This window comes from Anarrhichthys ocellatus, unplaced genomic scaffold, assembly GCF_004355925.1.
Source record: "Anarrhichthys ocellatus isolate YVR2014 unplaced genomic scaffold, GSC_Weel_1.0 scaffold55, whole genome shotgun sequence".
NCBI classification, from domain to species: Eukaryota; Metazoa; Chordata; class Actinopteri; order Perciformes; family Anarhichadidae; genus Anarrhichthys; species Anarrhichthys ocellatus.
In genome coordinates this window covers 2369245-2385620 of record NW_022280085.1, presented here as the reverse complement: position 1 = coordinate 2385620, position 16376 = coordinate 2369245, and the positions used below count along the sequence as shown (strand labels likewise).

The 16376-nt window shown below is 44.3% G+C and overlaps 2 protein-coding genes across 3 annotated transcripts in view; both read left to right on the top strand.

Moving 5' to 3' along the window:
- The first annotated feature begins 200 nt into the window (after nucleotides 1–200).
- Nucleotides 201–5094, top strand: LOC116396418 (prostaglandin E2 receptor EP1 subtype-like). The gene is made up of 3 exons (XM_031871021.1): nucleotides 201–413; nucleotides 1409–2334; nucleotides 3962–5094. Exons 2-3 carry the CDS (start codon nucleotides 1465–1467, stop codon nucleotides 4238–4240), a joined length of 1149 nt encoding a protein of 382 aa, XP_031726881.1. The 5' UTR covers nucleotides 201–413; nucleotides 1409–1464; the 3' UTR covers nucleotides 4241–5094.
- Nucleotides 5095–6302: 1208 nt separating this feature from the next.
- Nucleotides 6303–16376, top strand: part of ilf3b (interleukin enhancer binding factor 3b) — a 35845-nt gene continuing 25771 nt past the window's right edge. The window contains exons 1-14 of one of the 2 annotated variants that reach the window (XM_031871017.1): nucleotides 6303–6373; nucleotides 7719–7814; nucleotides 8482–8705; nucleotides 8834–9008; nucleotides 10145–10292; nucleotides 11682–11773; nucleotides 12849–12944; nucleotides 13307–13424; nucleotides 13522–13619; nucleotides 13702–13813; nucleotides 13953–14066; nucleotides 14396–14601; nucleotides 14692–14868; nucleotides 14991–15257. In XM_031871017.1, the coding sequence (XP_031726877.1) occupies nucleotides 7812–7814; nucleotides 8482–8705; nucleotides 8834–9008; nucleotides 10145–10292; nucleotides 11682–11773; nucleotides 12849–12944; nucleotides 13307–13424; nucleotides 13522–13619; nucleotides 13702–13813; nucleotides 13953–14066; nucleotides 14396–14601; nucleotides 14692–14868; nucleotides 14991–15257 (1830 nt within the window). In that variant the 5' untranslated portion in view covers nucleotides 6303–6373; nucleotides 7719–7811. Of the gene's footprint in view, nucleotides 6374–7718; nucleotides 7815–8481; nucleotides 8706–8833; nucleotides 9009–10144; nucleotides 10293–11681; nucleotides 11774–12848; nucleotides 12945–13306; nucleotides 13425–13521; nucleotides 13620–13701; nucleotides 13814–13952; nucleotides 14067–14395; nucleotides 14602–14691; nucleotides 14869–14975; nucleotides 15258–16376 lie in introns of both variants that reach the window. The other variant, XM_031871015.1, reaches the window with a different exon arrangement.

Genomic DNA, 16376 nt, shown 5'->3' with positions numbered 1-16376 from the left:
GAGTTATGGGTGAGTCAGCTGGGGTTGTAGATATTCGACATATAGCGGAGCATCACTTGTGTCTGCTCCAGGGAGTCTCATGCCGGGAGGACGGAACAGGGTTTCGACCCACTGAGACACCCAGGGGCCACGTGAGCACGGTGCAGCTCCTCAGTATAAAAGCAGTCAGCCGCAGCTCGAGTGACAGAGGACGAGCTTGTGCAATGCAACGGGGAGGCTGCCTGTTCCGAGAGGAGAGTTTCTACATAGTCTGCGAATGGGGAAACAGTTCAGGTGAAGAAGAAGAAGTCGTCTTACTTTGGAGCAACACGAGAGCACAACCTGGATTCATTTGTTTTTATGCAGCTGCAGTTATGAGTAACAGTCCAGATCAGAGTGATCCTGTTCACCCCCATGGATTTATTATTTCAAAGGTAGGTTGAATATATTTCACGTACAGGACAGACGGGATGCCCCGAGGCTATTGGTCCAAGTTAAATGTGTTTTATTGTTTCAAAAGATCTGAATTTATTGAGACTATTTGAAGAAACTTCAAATTTAAAAACCTTTTACAGAAAAATAAGTGAAACACTCTCATATTAATTACAAAAACGGGTTTTGTTGGAAGGGAAATGCTCTTTGGAGCTACAGAGATATATGTTTGGCATTGTGTGTGTATCATTATGTAATATCATCATTATATTTTGTAAATTATGACGTTTTCATCATATTTCCAACAATATATTAGTAGCTTTTATAGTCGGTATGCACAGATAATAACATTTAAGCATAAAAATACATCTTCCAAAAAATAAACAATCAATACAAAGAAAAGGGAAAAATTATGAACATAGAGATTCCAACTAAAGAATATGGAAAAGGTGCAATTAAAATCATATTTAGGGAAATAAAAAATAGAGTAAATCAATACACAAAAAAGGAAGGGACAAAATTAAACACAGAACCATATATAGAATCACTTTGAAGGCTACATTTTTAATATATACTGAGCAATACATCTGTGTGTAAATAAATGTTCAATCCTTCCCAGCAGCTCACACGTATGTTAGCTGCTGCTGCTGCTGCTGCTGCTGCTGCTGCTGCACGGTAACGGCAGTTTAGAGGAATGTGTGCAGGAGCTTTCAGTGTCAACATCATCTGTCAGAACTTGCTCAGACGTTTGCAGCGATGCCTCGAACAAAGAGGAAATTCAGGCTCTTTGCACCCAGACCCACAAGAGTGGTATGAGAAGTCATTTGTAGGGATTTGAAGTTGAGCCACTTTGCCTTGAGGAGCTTTGTTTGCCCGTAGAGACGGGTTACCTGTGAGGGACCGTATGAACATTATTTGAGTGGAAAAGGAGGACATGGAAGGGAGAGGGTGTGACGAGTTTAAGTGCGCTGACCCGCCCGTGTTTTTTCTTTTCCAGTGTCATCTCAACCAGAAGAACCACACCAGGCCCGGAGCCCGGCGGTGATCCTGGCCATGCAGCACAACAACTCCTCCGTTACCACCCCCCTTCCCTTCTTCAACGACACCCATGCCACGAAGAAGGTGGAGGCCGTGGCATGTAACGCCACCCGCCCACAGAATCCCACAATCCCACATCCCACATCTGCCGTCCTCACCATGACTCTGGGCATCCTGTTCAACGTGGTGGCCCTCATCATTCTCGCCAAGGCTTACAACCGCTTCCGGCGGCGCTCGAAGGCCACGTTCCTGCTCTTCGCCAGCTCCCTGGTGGCAACGGACCTGGCCGGACACGTCATCCTCGGAGCCCTCGTGCTGAGGAGATATTCAGCGGGCACCGGGTCGGCGGCGAACCCCGTCTCCAGCTTTCAGAACGCCTCCGCCAATCCGGATTGGTCTTGTCTGTTGCTGGGAAGTTGCATGGTGTTCTTCGGCCTGTGCCCGCTCTTCCTGGGCTGCGCCATGGCTGCTGAGCGCTGGCTGGGCGTCACCAGGCCTTTGCTGCACGCCCGTCTGGTGACCATGGCGCGGACAAAGGTGGCGCTGGCCCTGATCTGGCTGCTGGCTTTGTGCATGGCCCTCCTGCCCTTCTTCAGCCTGGGCGCCTACACTAACCAGTACCCGGGGACGTGGTGCTTCATCAGGGTGATGGAGAGCACCGGAGCGAAGGACCTGGCCTTCGTGACGCTCTTCTCCGGACTGGCTTTGAGCTCCCTGGCCTCGGCCTTCGTGTGCAACACCGTCAGTGGGATCACGCTGGTGAGAGCCCGGCTAAAGAAAAGGTTGTGTTCACGACGGGGCTCAGGTGGCTCCCAGGACACTGAGATGGTGGTCCAGCTGGTTGGCATCATGGTCACCTCCTGCATCTGCTGGAGCCCTCTGCTGGTGAGCATCAGGGAAAACATTTACCAGGCTTTATCAGCATAAAATATAGCAAAAATATAGCAACTAAGTTGTTGTGTTTTTACTAATTTTTAAATGTAGATAAACATGTCATCATAAACATCATATTACATATTAAGAATCTATTCTAAAATCATCTGCATGCCCCCTAAAATGCAATACAGTGAACATTTAATTCCTGTTCCTTTTTGCGTGAGATTTCCTACTCTCTCTTTAATACTCTACAATACATTAATTCTCTGCCACTGATTGATTTTTAATAACAGTACTTTGGTCGATTTTTACACATTTCATACCAAAGGACAAAGTGATTAGCAGACCCTTTAAACGTTGCAACTGTTTAGAGGATTCAAATAGTCCGGTTGTGCCATGCCTATTATTGCACCCGGACGCAATGTACGGCTCACCGCTTTGCATCACCACAGCCAAGAACAGCAGGAAACAGGAAGTTTTGAATTCCACAATAAGTTCAACAGAGTAGCACCACTGTTTGTTTGCTTTCTGTGTTTGTGTAAATGCAGTCCCTCCAGTCTATCTGGAAGTTACGTTTAAATTCACAATAATGAGCACTGATAGATTTCTGTCCGTGACACCTTTAACACTGAGAAGAGTTTGTTTTGTGGCCGTTCTAGACCATTCAAAAGGGGGGGGGGGGCATTGGATAATGGTTGCCTCAGGAGAAAGAGTGGTTCAATCCTTGGCCCCTGCAGTAAACATTTGAAAGTGTCCTTTGGCAACATACTGAACCCCAAATTGCTGTGAGTGTCTGTGGCTCCTGAGGGACAGATGGCCCCTTGTGTGTGAATGGGAGTGTGAATGGATGAATGCTTACTTGTGTTGTAAAGTGCTCCGAGTGCTTTAAGCGCTAAATAAATATAGTTAATTTAACCCATAGGTTTGTTTTTTTCAAAAGACTAACGATGCACATAAAAATAAACACAACCATACTCATTCAGTTCTAACGACCAATTTATCACTGTTATGAATAATTTCAATTTCACCTCTCTGGGGATAAATGTGGGGTGAAAAATGTAAGAAAATAATTGCCACAGTCAGCGGGGCCAGAGCGGGGTCCAGGCTTACTCTTTCAGGGGCATCGGCCCCCTCTGGACTACCCTAGAACTGCCCTTGAGCAAAAAAACTACCTATGAAATGTATTTTTCTTAAATTCTGCCAAACTTTTTTAATCCCCTGAGCACGAACCGTTCGATTCCCTCATTGTATCTTTAAGGTCCGAGAAATCATTCCTACAATCTATTTGTTCCTACTCTTTTATTGGAGCTAAATGACGTTTACAAATTAATATTTTATGGCTGCTCCGTTCCATCAAATGTATATATTCTACATATCTTTTGCTTCATTTTATACACATTTCCCGAAGTTTCAGACTGACATATTTGGCATTTTTGGAAACTTTCGGATCTCCACCATATTTGAGTTAATTAATGTTCTGTGTGTTTGAACAATGTGAGGCTGCATTGTATGATATTGTAATGAATGAGTGAGGTTTAAGGGGTTAAACAATAGCTATTGTTGAGTTTCAATTTAAGATCTTAGTATGAATTTAATAGATGAGGCTAAACTTGTTTCAATTTTTCTTTCTTTTCAGGTCTTTGGACTGATCTCAGCCACAAAGTCCTACAGTGGCTTCCCTGCCGGTGACAGAGACACTTACAGTAGTCTGATGGTGATAGGTGTCAGGATGGCGACCTGCAACCAGATCCTGGACCCGTGGGTCTACATCTTGCTGCGGCGCGCCGTCCTCAGGAAGATCTACCGCATCACCAAGAGAAAGGCCAGTTTCAAGGGGAGCACGTTCCGCTCCATTCGCTGGGACGTCGGCTCCTTTCAGAGCTCAGAGAAAAACAACAGTGTTAGTAAGATTTAAATGGACCTATATGGAGGAAAGAGAGGAGACGGGTCTTCTCTCGTCAGCGGGATCGCCACTGAGTCCAGCAGTCCATCATCTGGATCCAAATTCAGTGTTGAAAGATTCTTACGAAAAGGGTTGTCTGGTGGGAATGACAGCCACTCTGGTTTAGGTGAAGTAAATGTGTTGGGAACAAAAACAAATGGAACAACGTGTTCCAGATTTGAAATATCACCGACCAGCTCTTGTGTTGTTGTATGTACAGTGTGAGCCAGTGTTATGCTACAAATGAATAAAGAAAAACAGCTCATTATGAACTGCTAATAGTGTTTATCAGATTGCAACATGGCCCATACACATGCTTGCACGGCAGCCTGTCCTCGACGAGAGCGGACGTAAATGAAAAAGATTCCGTCGGTTGAAGTGTGTTAACGTTTTTTTTTGTTGACGTGGAGACTGTATCTATCGTCTTAAAGCAAACATCTCAACTCAAAAGGTTTCGTTTGCTTTGTTCTCCGACAACAGTGTAAAAGTCAATGACTTGTATAAATGCTCACATAAGAGAGCCCAGAAAAAAAAAAAATCTGTGCTGTTACCTCAGCTTAAAGATGTGAAAAGCACAATGTTGTGCTGTGACATGAACGTGAACGTGCGTCTGTTATTGATTGATTATTTGTAAATGTGTCAGCAGTATTTTTCCCCAAGTCAGTCAGGACTGAAGTGAAACTGCAAAAGCTAATTGAATGTGATATTGTTAACAAAAGGGAATGTACGATTGGATAATAAATGTTCATCTGTTAATGTTTCATCTCATTCTGGTTTATGATTGATGCCATAGTTTTACAGCTTTTGTCGAGATCAGGTTCTTTTTCCAGTAATCCACTTATTCTGACTGAGTAATAAGGCAATGCACTCTCATGTTTCGTCTTGTTGGCAGCCTCTTAGCTTAGCACAAAGACTGGAAACGAGGAAACAGCTTGGTGGCTCCGTCTTAAGGTAACAGCAACACATTTAAAGCTCGCTAATCTAATGTAGAGCTATTTGCACAATGTCTAAGATCATCTGTCAATTATTTATGTCTTTCAGATTTTACTTAGCAAGAGGTAATTCTCGCATATTCTGTCATCAATCTGCTCAAATAGCATTGACAATATATTTGACCATGTATTTGGTGAAAGAGAAAAAAGGCTTAAGTGTCATCTGCATAAACATGGTAATTAAGTTTGACGTTTTGACTAAATCTGGCTTAATAGAAACATATATAGACTGATTACAAGGGGACCAAGTATGGATATTTGTGGAACTCCACAGGTGAACTCCTAACCTGCTCGGAAACGAGATTGCCAACACAGAAATGATGACGCTGACTTGCAAGTAAGACCTGAACCAGTGGATGGGAATGGTTGGCGGGATTCACATGTTACATAATATGAAAACAGACAATGCATTTTGCTAACCCCTAAAGAACTTGCCCCAGCAAGTGTGAGCTGCACGTTTTTGTTCCAGCACCTGCAGTTGGTTGCACTTAATTTTTAGTCAGCATACAAGAATCACTGATATCTTTCACTAGATAATCTATTCTTCTTTATTTCATGTGTAATTTAGTAGTGACAGATTTGTGTTTGTTCTTTGCTGGTCCTTCAAAACAAAACAAAGGATGTGAGCTGACATGCTGTCATGTGATGCCTTTATGTTTTGAATCAGGGTATGAATGTGAATCTTCCATGATTCAAGACAAGACACACTCTGTGTAAATAAATTGTCACATGGGTTTCAGAGCACCCAAAGTAAATGGTCACTCACAGTGTGTTTAAAATAATCAGAAGGCAATCAATATTCTTGGGGGTCAAACTGGAGAATTCCCACACTAAGAATACACGGATGATCCAACGGCTACACCGTGTGATCGCGTTTTAACTGATGCGATCAGCAAGGCAGCCAGTTGTTGCAGCGAGACGATTAAATTCAGTCCGTTATTACTAGACACGCCCCCTGGTTCCGTTCCCCCTTTCCCTGATTGGCTACATTTTCAGTCGCCAGTAATCTCTGTCCAATGAGCTTAATCGTTTTTCACATCGTGGGCGTTTCCGTGCACACTCCTGGCCGAGAGCTAGCGTGTAGCAGCCGTCCGTAAACAGCAACGACACCACGGTGAGCAAGAAAAATACATAAATTCATCCCCTAACACAAACTGAATGAGGTAGTATGTGGTCGCTGAACGCTAAGAGAACCAACGACGCTTGATACTTTTTTATTAGTGTGTTTGTTTTATATGTGCGTCATAAATGTATCCATCTGGCTTTGTTCGGCTAAGCTAACCTGCTAACTGTTAGCTGAGCATTCAATGGGGTCTCGGTCTTGTCTTCTCGACCATTTTGCTGTCTTTACGTGACAGACCAACATCCAAACATAATCTACCGTTGAGTCTTTGCACTTCTACATAGTCCCCCAGTCGACAAACATGACCGGTACGTGGTGTTTGTGTGTGTTGCGACTCGGTGAGCAGCATGTCTGCGCAGCTATAAACGATGCGTGATCCGTTTTCTTTTCTCGTCGGGGTTGCTAGCTAGCTAGCTAGCTGCCGAGGACCAGTCGAGCTCTGCACTGAATTAAAATGGCGTCTGTTTTTAAATCCCCCCGATGGAGCTCCGGGGTCTATTTCTTAGTAACTCACTCTTCCGCCTGGAAGAACACAACTTGTGTGTCAATGTAGGTTTAACAGGTGTGCCGGCGGCTTGTTGGTCCTGGAGCCACATGTTAGCAACTTGTTGACTAAAACATAAAAAAATAGGTGGCAATGTTTATACTCGTTATTGTTTACCCTCTTTACCGCAACTGTAAATCATCTGTAATGCTGCAAATTATCTTTAAAAAGTCAGCGCTGGCACGTGTGTCACGATAAATGAGTGAGATGTGCTGCCTGTTGACTTAATAACCCCACTAACTCCCAGATCACATCGCTTCGTTGTTGTTTTGAGGCCCCACGGATGAAGAGCCAGTCATCCGTGGATGACTCGTGTTGACCTCTACTCGCAGATCCATCACATCGAGCAGCACAGCCCTCACTGGTCTGTTTCAAGTTTCAAGTCCAGGAGGAACACCGCCTTTTAAGACCACACACCTGCCTGCTAGGAATCTGAAAAATGTCCGCCTTGCTCACAAGAAGAGGAATGTGTGCTTAAAAGCCTGATTTATTACAAGTTGCAGCCTTTCTGCCTAAAAAAGTCTAGTTGCATTTAATCCCTGAGGCATGCGTTGGCGTGTCAACAATCCTCCTCAGTTGCTCCAGCTACTATCGACTTTATGTCACTGATGGATAAGAGAAGCTCGTCAGTGACTGAGTGTGAAGGGTTTTACCCGTTTCAGTGTTCAAATCAAATATGCCATTCACCCCCCGTGGATCTATCTTAGTTGTTAGTTGGCTGCACATTTTCCCTCCCCTCTCCTTTTTAAGTTATGTTAAAATGTGTGTCTGTTTCCCCCCCCCGCTGTACAGACGGACTGCAAAATTGTCATCGGCTGCAGAGAAGATATTTTTCAACGCTGCGGTTCACTGGATAAGGGTGTCGCCACGGTCTCTAGAACAACAATGGTAATGACTTCATTTAAGCATCTCTGTGTTTGTACGTGTGACAATAGGCTGGCAGCAGCCAAAGCACGGGGCACACTTGCCTCAGCGTGGGATGTCACTGGCAACGGGACAAATAAACGCGGCGCCTCTAATTTAAGTCACAGGGCTGGTGCCAGCGTCTCTCTCCAGTCTGCCTGGGGCTTTAGGAACACATGCTCCAGCTTCTACACCACCGCTCCCCTCTAAATAGGCTTTGGCTGCCTGTGTGTACACGGGGCTTGTGTAATCACTGGTGTTAGAAGCTAGGCCCAGACATGAGACCTTGTTGCTTTTCTTTTGTATTATTATTATTATTATTATTGTTATTAATCAAAGACAAGAGAACGAGCGTTTTGCAGGTCGACCATAAGCCTGTCCCATAAAGCAGGATTAATAACTGTTCTGAATAAAACCAAGAACATTTTCCAAACTGCAACATGGACTGAAGTTGAGCTGATCTGTTTTTTTCTGTCTAGTTATCCAGGTAACTCAATAATCCTGCTTCCTAGATACAGGTCTCTGTTGTATGTAAATAGTAATGATCTTTTGTTTTTAATTCTCAAAGCGCTGTGTCTGTTTTTGCTAACCCGGGCGCAGCACGAACCTCTCTGGTATTTTCTTCTTCATTAATGATCTCGTGTCTCCCCAGCCCCCTCCAATGCGCCACCGCTCCATGCGCGTCTTCATGAACGATGACCGCCACGTCATGGCCAAACACTCCGTCATCTACCCGACTCAGGAGGAGCTGGAGAGCGTACAGAACATGGTGTCCCACACGGAGCGGGCCCTCAAGGCCGTCTCCGACTGGCTGGATAAGCAGGAGAAGGTGTCCCCCAAGTCAGACTCTGATAGCGCAGACACCGATAAGGAGAGGTGAGGACTGCCGTTCCTCATGTTCAGCCGTGGCGACAATGAGTCAGTCAGTAAGACGTGTTTGAATTCCTCTTCTCTAACCACTGTCTTTGTCTTTCTTGTGCTTCTCCCATGTGTCTGCTGTGTAGTGAGCACAGAGATCAGGCAACCCGCTCTCTGCGTGGCGTAATGAGGGTGGGCCTGGTTGCCAAGGGCCTGCTGCTGAAGGGGGACCTGGACCTGGAGCTGGTGCTCCTCTGTAAGGAAAAGCCGACCATCAACCTGCTGAAGAGAGTGTCTGAAAACCTTGTGACGCAGCTCAAGGTGAGAACACGGCTCAGCTGAAGCTTTGGTTATACTCACACTCGCGTATCGTGAGCATCCGCAGACGGCGTGCGAGTTCTGCACATGAATGGTTTATGTTACGAGTGCACCCCAGAGATATGCACAGAGACTGTAGGTGTAACTGGCGAAACGCCTTCAACCAACCTCCACAATGCAGAGGAGGGATTGTAATTGTCTATACTTGACTCATGTCTCATATTCATGGACTACAATATTGCCTTTATACAAGCCCTGTAAAGAAACATGTTAAGTATTCGATGCATTATTAAAAAACAAACAAAGGTTAAATATCCTGACAACAATTTGGTTTGGCTGCAAAATGTTTACTCAAATGAAGATTTTGAACACCTGCTGTTTCTAAAGCATCTAAACATGAGTTGGCCTTCTCTTGTATAACCTCCAGACATGTAGATAGTGCTTTTATCAGGGAACTACGGTCACGTGATCGCGCACGCCAACTTACAAAAATTCAGGTGCACGGCCAAGCGCTCCACACGCCGGCCGTGATTACGCCATTTTCTGGCGCGCGCCGACTTCCCCATGGCGAGTATAAACTAAGCTTAATTCAGTGTATTGAATAAATGTCATACCATTTTCATTATAGAGTCAAAGTGATGCTGGGTTTGTGAGGTCGATACAGATATTAGTTTTAGTGTTTACAAGACAATATATTTGCATATATCCATTTCCACATAAAAAAAAAAACACAACATAAACTTAAATAAAGATCACTTATAGTTGGTTATTGGAGAATTGTGACAGATAAGCGAGACATTTTATGGTTAAAAATAACCAGCTCATTGCTCTCTGGTGGACAAACTATGTAATGTTGACACTGGCTCTATACAACTATATTTCTGTTTTGTTACTTATCAGTGTGCATATACAGTAAACCGATACTTGATACCATAAATCTCTGATTGGATCATTGGTCTGCCAATTTAGCCGCTTGGCTCTCATTCATATGATACCAGGCCTAGTTAGACCTAATATGAATGTATTTGGTACCAAAAAAGAATGAAGGAAATAATAACAATTCTCTTATTTTCACAATAGTCTGATCTTCAACACAAACGCGGCCTTTGTCGCACCTTAAACGCGTTGCTCTCTCACAGGCGATCACAGAAGACAAGTACGCGGTGACCCAGAACATCCTCAAGGCCAGCATCGTCATCAAGAACACCAAGGAGCCCCCTCTCACCCTCACCATCCACCTGACGTCCCCACTGGTCCGCGAGGAGATCGAGAGGGCCGTGTCCGGAGGTAAGCTCCGACCCCCGGGGGCCTCGGTGCTTCTTCAGCGCCGCCACCTCCTCCAAGCAGGGAGGCCCGGCCAGCAGCCAGGCTAGATAGATATTGTTTATTGGGCCTTCAATGGAGCCGGGGGACAAGAATGCACCGTCATGTAATGAAACTGCGCTATGCTTATAGCTACCTAGACTCTCTCTCCATCTCTCTCTCTCGTAGTTCCATGTGATGTAATTGTACATTTTTGATGGCCCAATATACAGTATAGGGCAGGTAGTTTACTGACTTCTTTAATGACCAAGGGCACCAACGAAATGAAGGCTTACTGAGAAGTTAACCAAAAAAAAAAAAAAAAGAGAGACCACGTTGTTTGCATGTGTTTTATCATTGATGGTGAACGGTTCGCATTGCAGCAAAAATGAGTAGCAGAACATGTGGTGAAACTGTCCGCGGTCGTTGGACCCACCAGCGGGCTGTTGACTGTCTCTGGTGTTCATTAGCAGGGAATGCTCGGGGGCTACAGATAACGACGAGGGATTCTGCACACTCAAACAAACGCAGGGGTTCGACCCCAAGTTGTTAGAAAGCCACAGACTAAGGCATCATGTGTGTAATCATTAAGCCTGACTGCAGCTGTACAATTACAGACGCCATTGTTTTTGAAAGCAGTAGTGAGGATCTGTTTTAGCAGGTGTTCAGCCTCGACCTTATCTGTCGCCCCGTGCGAACAGTGATGCCCAGTTTGGGTTTCCTTTTGTTTTCTTTCTTATTTTAAGCCATCAGTTTTGCTGCAGTGTGGACTTGTTTTGATACCCCACTTTTTGTGCATCTGATAACTTCTGCCTGTGGTTCCAATTCTGATTCTCTCTGTCAAGCCTTCTAGTTTGTCAATTTTTAGGGACGCTGGACCTTTGACCAACTGGCCGCTCTCTGTCTCGGAAGGGGCAAAGTGCAGCGCACCCAGTGTCGGGGCGAAGGGGAGGGGCTCTGCCTCCCGTTAACGGCAGAAAAGGAAAAGCAGAACCTTTTAAAAAAAAAAAAAGCTCTGAAGCAACCACGGAAAGACAACCTCCCATTTGATATGACCTGCTAGCCCTTAAGAAATGCACATTTTGTTATAACAGGGATGTTTTTATTATATTTTTTACTAAGTCAGGTTACAACCCACTTCACAACTCTGTCGTTCTGGTGGGTTTTAAGTCCAACCTTATGTGTGCCGGGCCGTACAAAAGCGATATTAACTGGGGGGTTGAGAGCGCCTGGTGGTTCTGCGGTGGAGGGGTCCCCCTCCCCTTCCCCCTTCCGGCCTGTGGTCTGGGAAGGCTGCCTGTGTTCCCCCTGGCCGGCTGACAGAACTCCCCTTGGTCAAACTGTACCTTGTCTTCTTATTCCACCTGCCAATAGAATCGCTTTCAGTCAACGATCCCCCGGAAGTTCTGGACAGGCAGAAATGCCTAACTGCCTTGGCGTCTCTCCGCCACGCTAAGTGGTTCCAGGTTTGGATCTTGTCTTTATTTGTCTCTAAAACAGAAGTAGTTTTGGTTTCATGCCGTTTGTTCTTTTTGTCTTTTGATTTGGGCGTTCCATGTGTTTTTTTTAGTTTTCTTCTTCTTCTTCACTCTTTTGAAGTGTACTTCCTGTAGTAATACTTGATGATCTGGATGTGTGTTTCTTAGGAAACCTTTGTCATTACACTGTTGTAGCGTTGCTTTGCTAACTTAACAGGTTCTACTGCCGTACCTTTTTTTTCTTTTCTTTAAAACAAGTTCAGTGCTGCTTTTTAGTTCCTGACTTCCGTAGTGTCCCTCACAGCTGCTTTACTCAATCAACAACAAACGTCTGGGACTAATACACCGTGTATCCAGGTGCAATATTTCTCTCATGTCAGTGTTGGTGTGAGTGAGTTGTCGGTGTTTTCACATTTCTACAAGCCGCTCGTAGAGCCCCACTGCCCCTTCTGTAGTTTTGAAGACACGGTTGTTGTTTTTTAGTAGTGAGCCGTGTTGATGATAACTCATTCTAGTGTGCGTGTCATCTTTTCTCTTTCGCACCGTAACAATCATTGCTCCATCTCTGCAGCTTTTGCAGAGTATGTGGCCTCGACTTTCCCCGCTCTCTGTGTGCCACAAAATCAACAGGAATATTGCACCTCGAGTTTTTATTTGTTTTTTTTAAGCCACCACTGACTTCACTACCGCCTTTCGATGACGGCACAAAGGAACATAGATTTCTTTATCGCACATTAAAGCTTGCATTGAGTTTGAGGTGTCTTTATTCACACTTCAAACGTAATTCATGAGCATGTTGTCTCACGTCTGATAACCATGCCGGCTATCCACTCACAGCCACCAATACGACTGATCATGTTTAGGGTCTCCAAACATTATTCTATCATGCAATGTATCCATAATAACAAAGCTAAGCTGTTCCAGTCTGTGTGGCTTCCTTTTTTATTTATCTTTATTGACTTTCATTTATTTTGCCGTTAGTGTTGCTTTGGGCCTCACATGGTCGTCCTCATCGACTAAGGCCGCTTGTCCTCCCCGTGCCCCTCCCTGCTTGTGTCCTCAGGCCAGAGCCAACGGGCTGCGCTCCTGCGTCATCGTCATCCGGATCCTACGGGACCTCTGCGCCCGCGTCCCCACATGGGCCCCGCTCCGTGGCTGGGTGAGTGAGAGCCTCTCTACAGCCTCAGTATAGCTTTATAGTCTTTATGAAGCAGGTGAATGTGGCTTCTGGGAACCTAGAGATATGTAGGAGGGAGTTTTATGAAGACCCCAAAGCTATTATTATTATATTATTATCAGAATTCAGATTTTCTTTTGATAAAGCTTTGTCTGCCTGGATACAAAAAAAAAAAAAGATGCCACCATCACAGTTGTTAAACTGCTGAGATCCTGTCTAACGCAGTGACCTAAAATCTCTCCGTGTTAGTAGCCGAGCTTAAAAATAGCACCCTCAAACAACACGTCTCCCTCTCTCTCTCTCTCTCTCTCTCTCTCTCTCTCTCTCTCTCCCCCGCTCTGCAGCCGCTGGAGCTGATCTGTGAGAAAGCCATCGGCACAGGGAACCGGCCCATGGGGGCAGGAGAAGCTCTGCGGAGAGTTCTAGAGTGTCTGGCTTCAGGCATCCTCATGGATGGTATATGTATGTGAAGTATCCTCTCTTTTTTTTATTTGCATTTTTATTTATATTTTCTTCCCACTTCTAAGTGCTCCCTTATGTCGTTTCCCTCTCGCTGTAGACGGTGCTGGGATCTCTGATCCGTGTGAGAAGGATGCCACAGACGCCATCGGTCACTTGGACCACCAGCAGAGAGAAGACATCACGGCGAGCGCACAAGTGAGTGAGATACCAGTTGTTTCGTGTGCATATTCACAATTTAGTGAACGTGGAATTGACGCGGTGTCTCTCGTTCCTTCAGCATGCCTTAAGGCTGTCGGCTTTCGGACAGCTTCACAAAGTGCTTGGGATGGATCCCCTCCCTTCAAAGATGCCCAAGAAACCCCGTAGCGAGACTCCCATTGATTACACAGGTAAACCAGGCTGGCTCACCTGTGAGACTCAAACAATCCTGACTGTCGGTTATTTAGATTTTTAGATTTATGGTGTCGATGCAATTGAGGTGCCTCGCATGTTCTTATATATCATTCTGTATGTGCGTGTGTGTTGCAGTGCAAATCCCACCGAGCACGGCGTACGCCCCACCAATGAAAAGGCCCATCGAGGAAGAGGAGGGAATTGATGACAAGAGTCCAAATAAGAAGAAGAAAAAGCTGCAGAAGAAATGTAAGAGCTCGTTCAGCTCCTGTGTTTGTTGGAACTTACTTAAAGAAACCTTTCCTACATCAGAATGAACCAAGAAAACAGCTGTGCTTATTGAATTAGTCTGTTAATCAACAGAAAATAATAAACAATTTTGATAATAGATTAATCGTTGTAAATTGAATACCTTTTTGGTTTTGGACAAAACCTGCACTTTGAAAATGTCACCTCTTAGAACTTGTGATTTTTCATAATTTTTCGACTGTATAGTTGAAATGATGAATCAACTGATTGATGAGATATAATCAATGTAACGGGTACGTTTCTAACCGTATGTCCTGCTGTTAAACCAGCTCCAGAGGAGAAGGCGGAGCCCCCCCAGGCGATGAACGCTCTGATGAGGCTCAATCAGCTGAAGCCGGGTCTCCAGTACAAGCTGATCTCTCAGACCGGCCCGATTCACGTCCCGGTCTTCACCATGGCTGTCGAAGTGGACGGCAAGACCTTTGAGGCGTCTGGTCCGTCCAAACGCACTGCCAAGCTGCACGTAGCTGTAAAGGTAAGGAATACATTTCTCTGTTTTTCCCCTTATAATTTCAGTTTTTTGTTTTATTTTATATTTACGATGACTCCGTGTGTATAACTGCAGGTCCTCCAGGACATGGGCCTGCCCACAGGAGTGGAACTAAAGACCGCTGAGTCGGTGAAATCAGAGGAGGTGGTTGTACCGGTCACTGTGCAGAAACTGAAGCCAGTCGTAACACCCATCGAAACCACCGCTGCCGCCACAGGAGCTGCCAATGCAGACACCACTGATGCCGCAGAGGTACAATGCTCCTCCCCGTGTGTCGTCGAGTGACGGTCAGAGAGAAGTTTGGGGCTGATTTATTTATATATTTTTTTTATTACTGACCTTGTCTCTATAACTGTCAGAGCGCTCGCCAACAGGGACCAATACTAACCAAGCACGGCAAGAACCCCGTGATGGAGCTGAACGAGAAGCGGCGCGGCCTGAAGTACGAGCTTATCTCCGAGACCGGCGGCAGCCACGACAAGCGCTTCGTCATGGAGGTGGAGATCGACGGGCAGAAGTTCCAGGGGTCGGGGTCCAATAAGAAGGTGGCCAAGGCCTACGCCGCCCTGGCCGCTCTGGAGCGGCTCTTCCCAGAGGGCTCCATGGCCGAGGCCGCTAAAAAGAAAAAAGGGCCGACCATGGTAAGAACAAACTCTCCAGGTTTAAATCACAGTCGATGTGATCTCGTGTTTTAAAGGTATTTATCAAATATGATGCTGTCGGGGAAAACCATAACAAGAAGAACTATTCAATGAATTAGAAAGCAGTGTACGGTGCAATATTAAATAAAAATGAATAAAAATGCTCTATGTGCATTTGTGAAGAGAATGTGATGGATATGATTGTATTTAGTATTAAATATAGATATTTTACAAATAAATCAATAAAAATGTAGCCAATTATTATTGACAATATGCATGTGTATAACTATATGTATAATATATGCTAGATATAGTGTGTGTATATGTATATATATATATGTATGTATGTATATATGTATGTGTATGTGTGTGTATGTATGTGTGTATGTATGTGTATGTATGTGTATGTATATGTATGTATATGTATCTATATGTATGTATGTATGTATGTACATGTATGTATGTATGTATGTATGTGTATGTATGTACGTGTGTGTGTATGTATGTATGTATGTATGTACGTGTGTATGTATGTATGTATGTATGTGTGTATGTATGTATACGTGTATGTGTGTATGTATGTATGTGTATGTATATACGTGTATGTATGTGTATGTATATACGTGTATGTATATATACGTGTATGTATGTGTATGTATACATGTATGTATATATACGTGTATGTGTATGTATATATACGTGTATGTGTATGTATATATACGTGTATGTGTATGTATATATACGTGTATGTGTATGTATATATACGTGTATGTATGTGTATGTATACATGTATGTATGTATGTGTGTGTATGTATACGTGTATGTGTGTGTATGTATATGTGTGTGTGTGTATACGTGTATGTGTGTGTGTGTATACGTGTGTGTGTGTGTATACATGTGTGTGTGTGTATGTATGTGTGTGTGTGTATGTATGTGTGTGTGTGTATGTATGTGTGTGTATGTATATGTGTGTGTATGTATACATGTATGTATGTGTGTGTATGTATACATGTATGTATGTGTGTGTATGTATACATGTATGTATGTGTGTGTATGTATACATGTATGTATGTATACATGTATGTATGTATACATGTATGTATGTATACATACATACAT

Excerpts from the sequence above, each read along its gene's own strand:
- LOC116396418 (XM_031871021.1), top strand. The coding sequence starts at position 1,465 with ATGCAGCACAACAACTCCTCCGTTACCACCCCCCTTCCCTTCTTCAAC. Across the intron at positions 2,335-3,961 it reads TCTGCTGGAGCCCTCTGCTG|GTCTTTGGACTGATCTCAGC; the intron begins GTGAGCATCAGG and ends CTTTCTTTTCAG.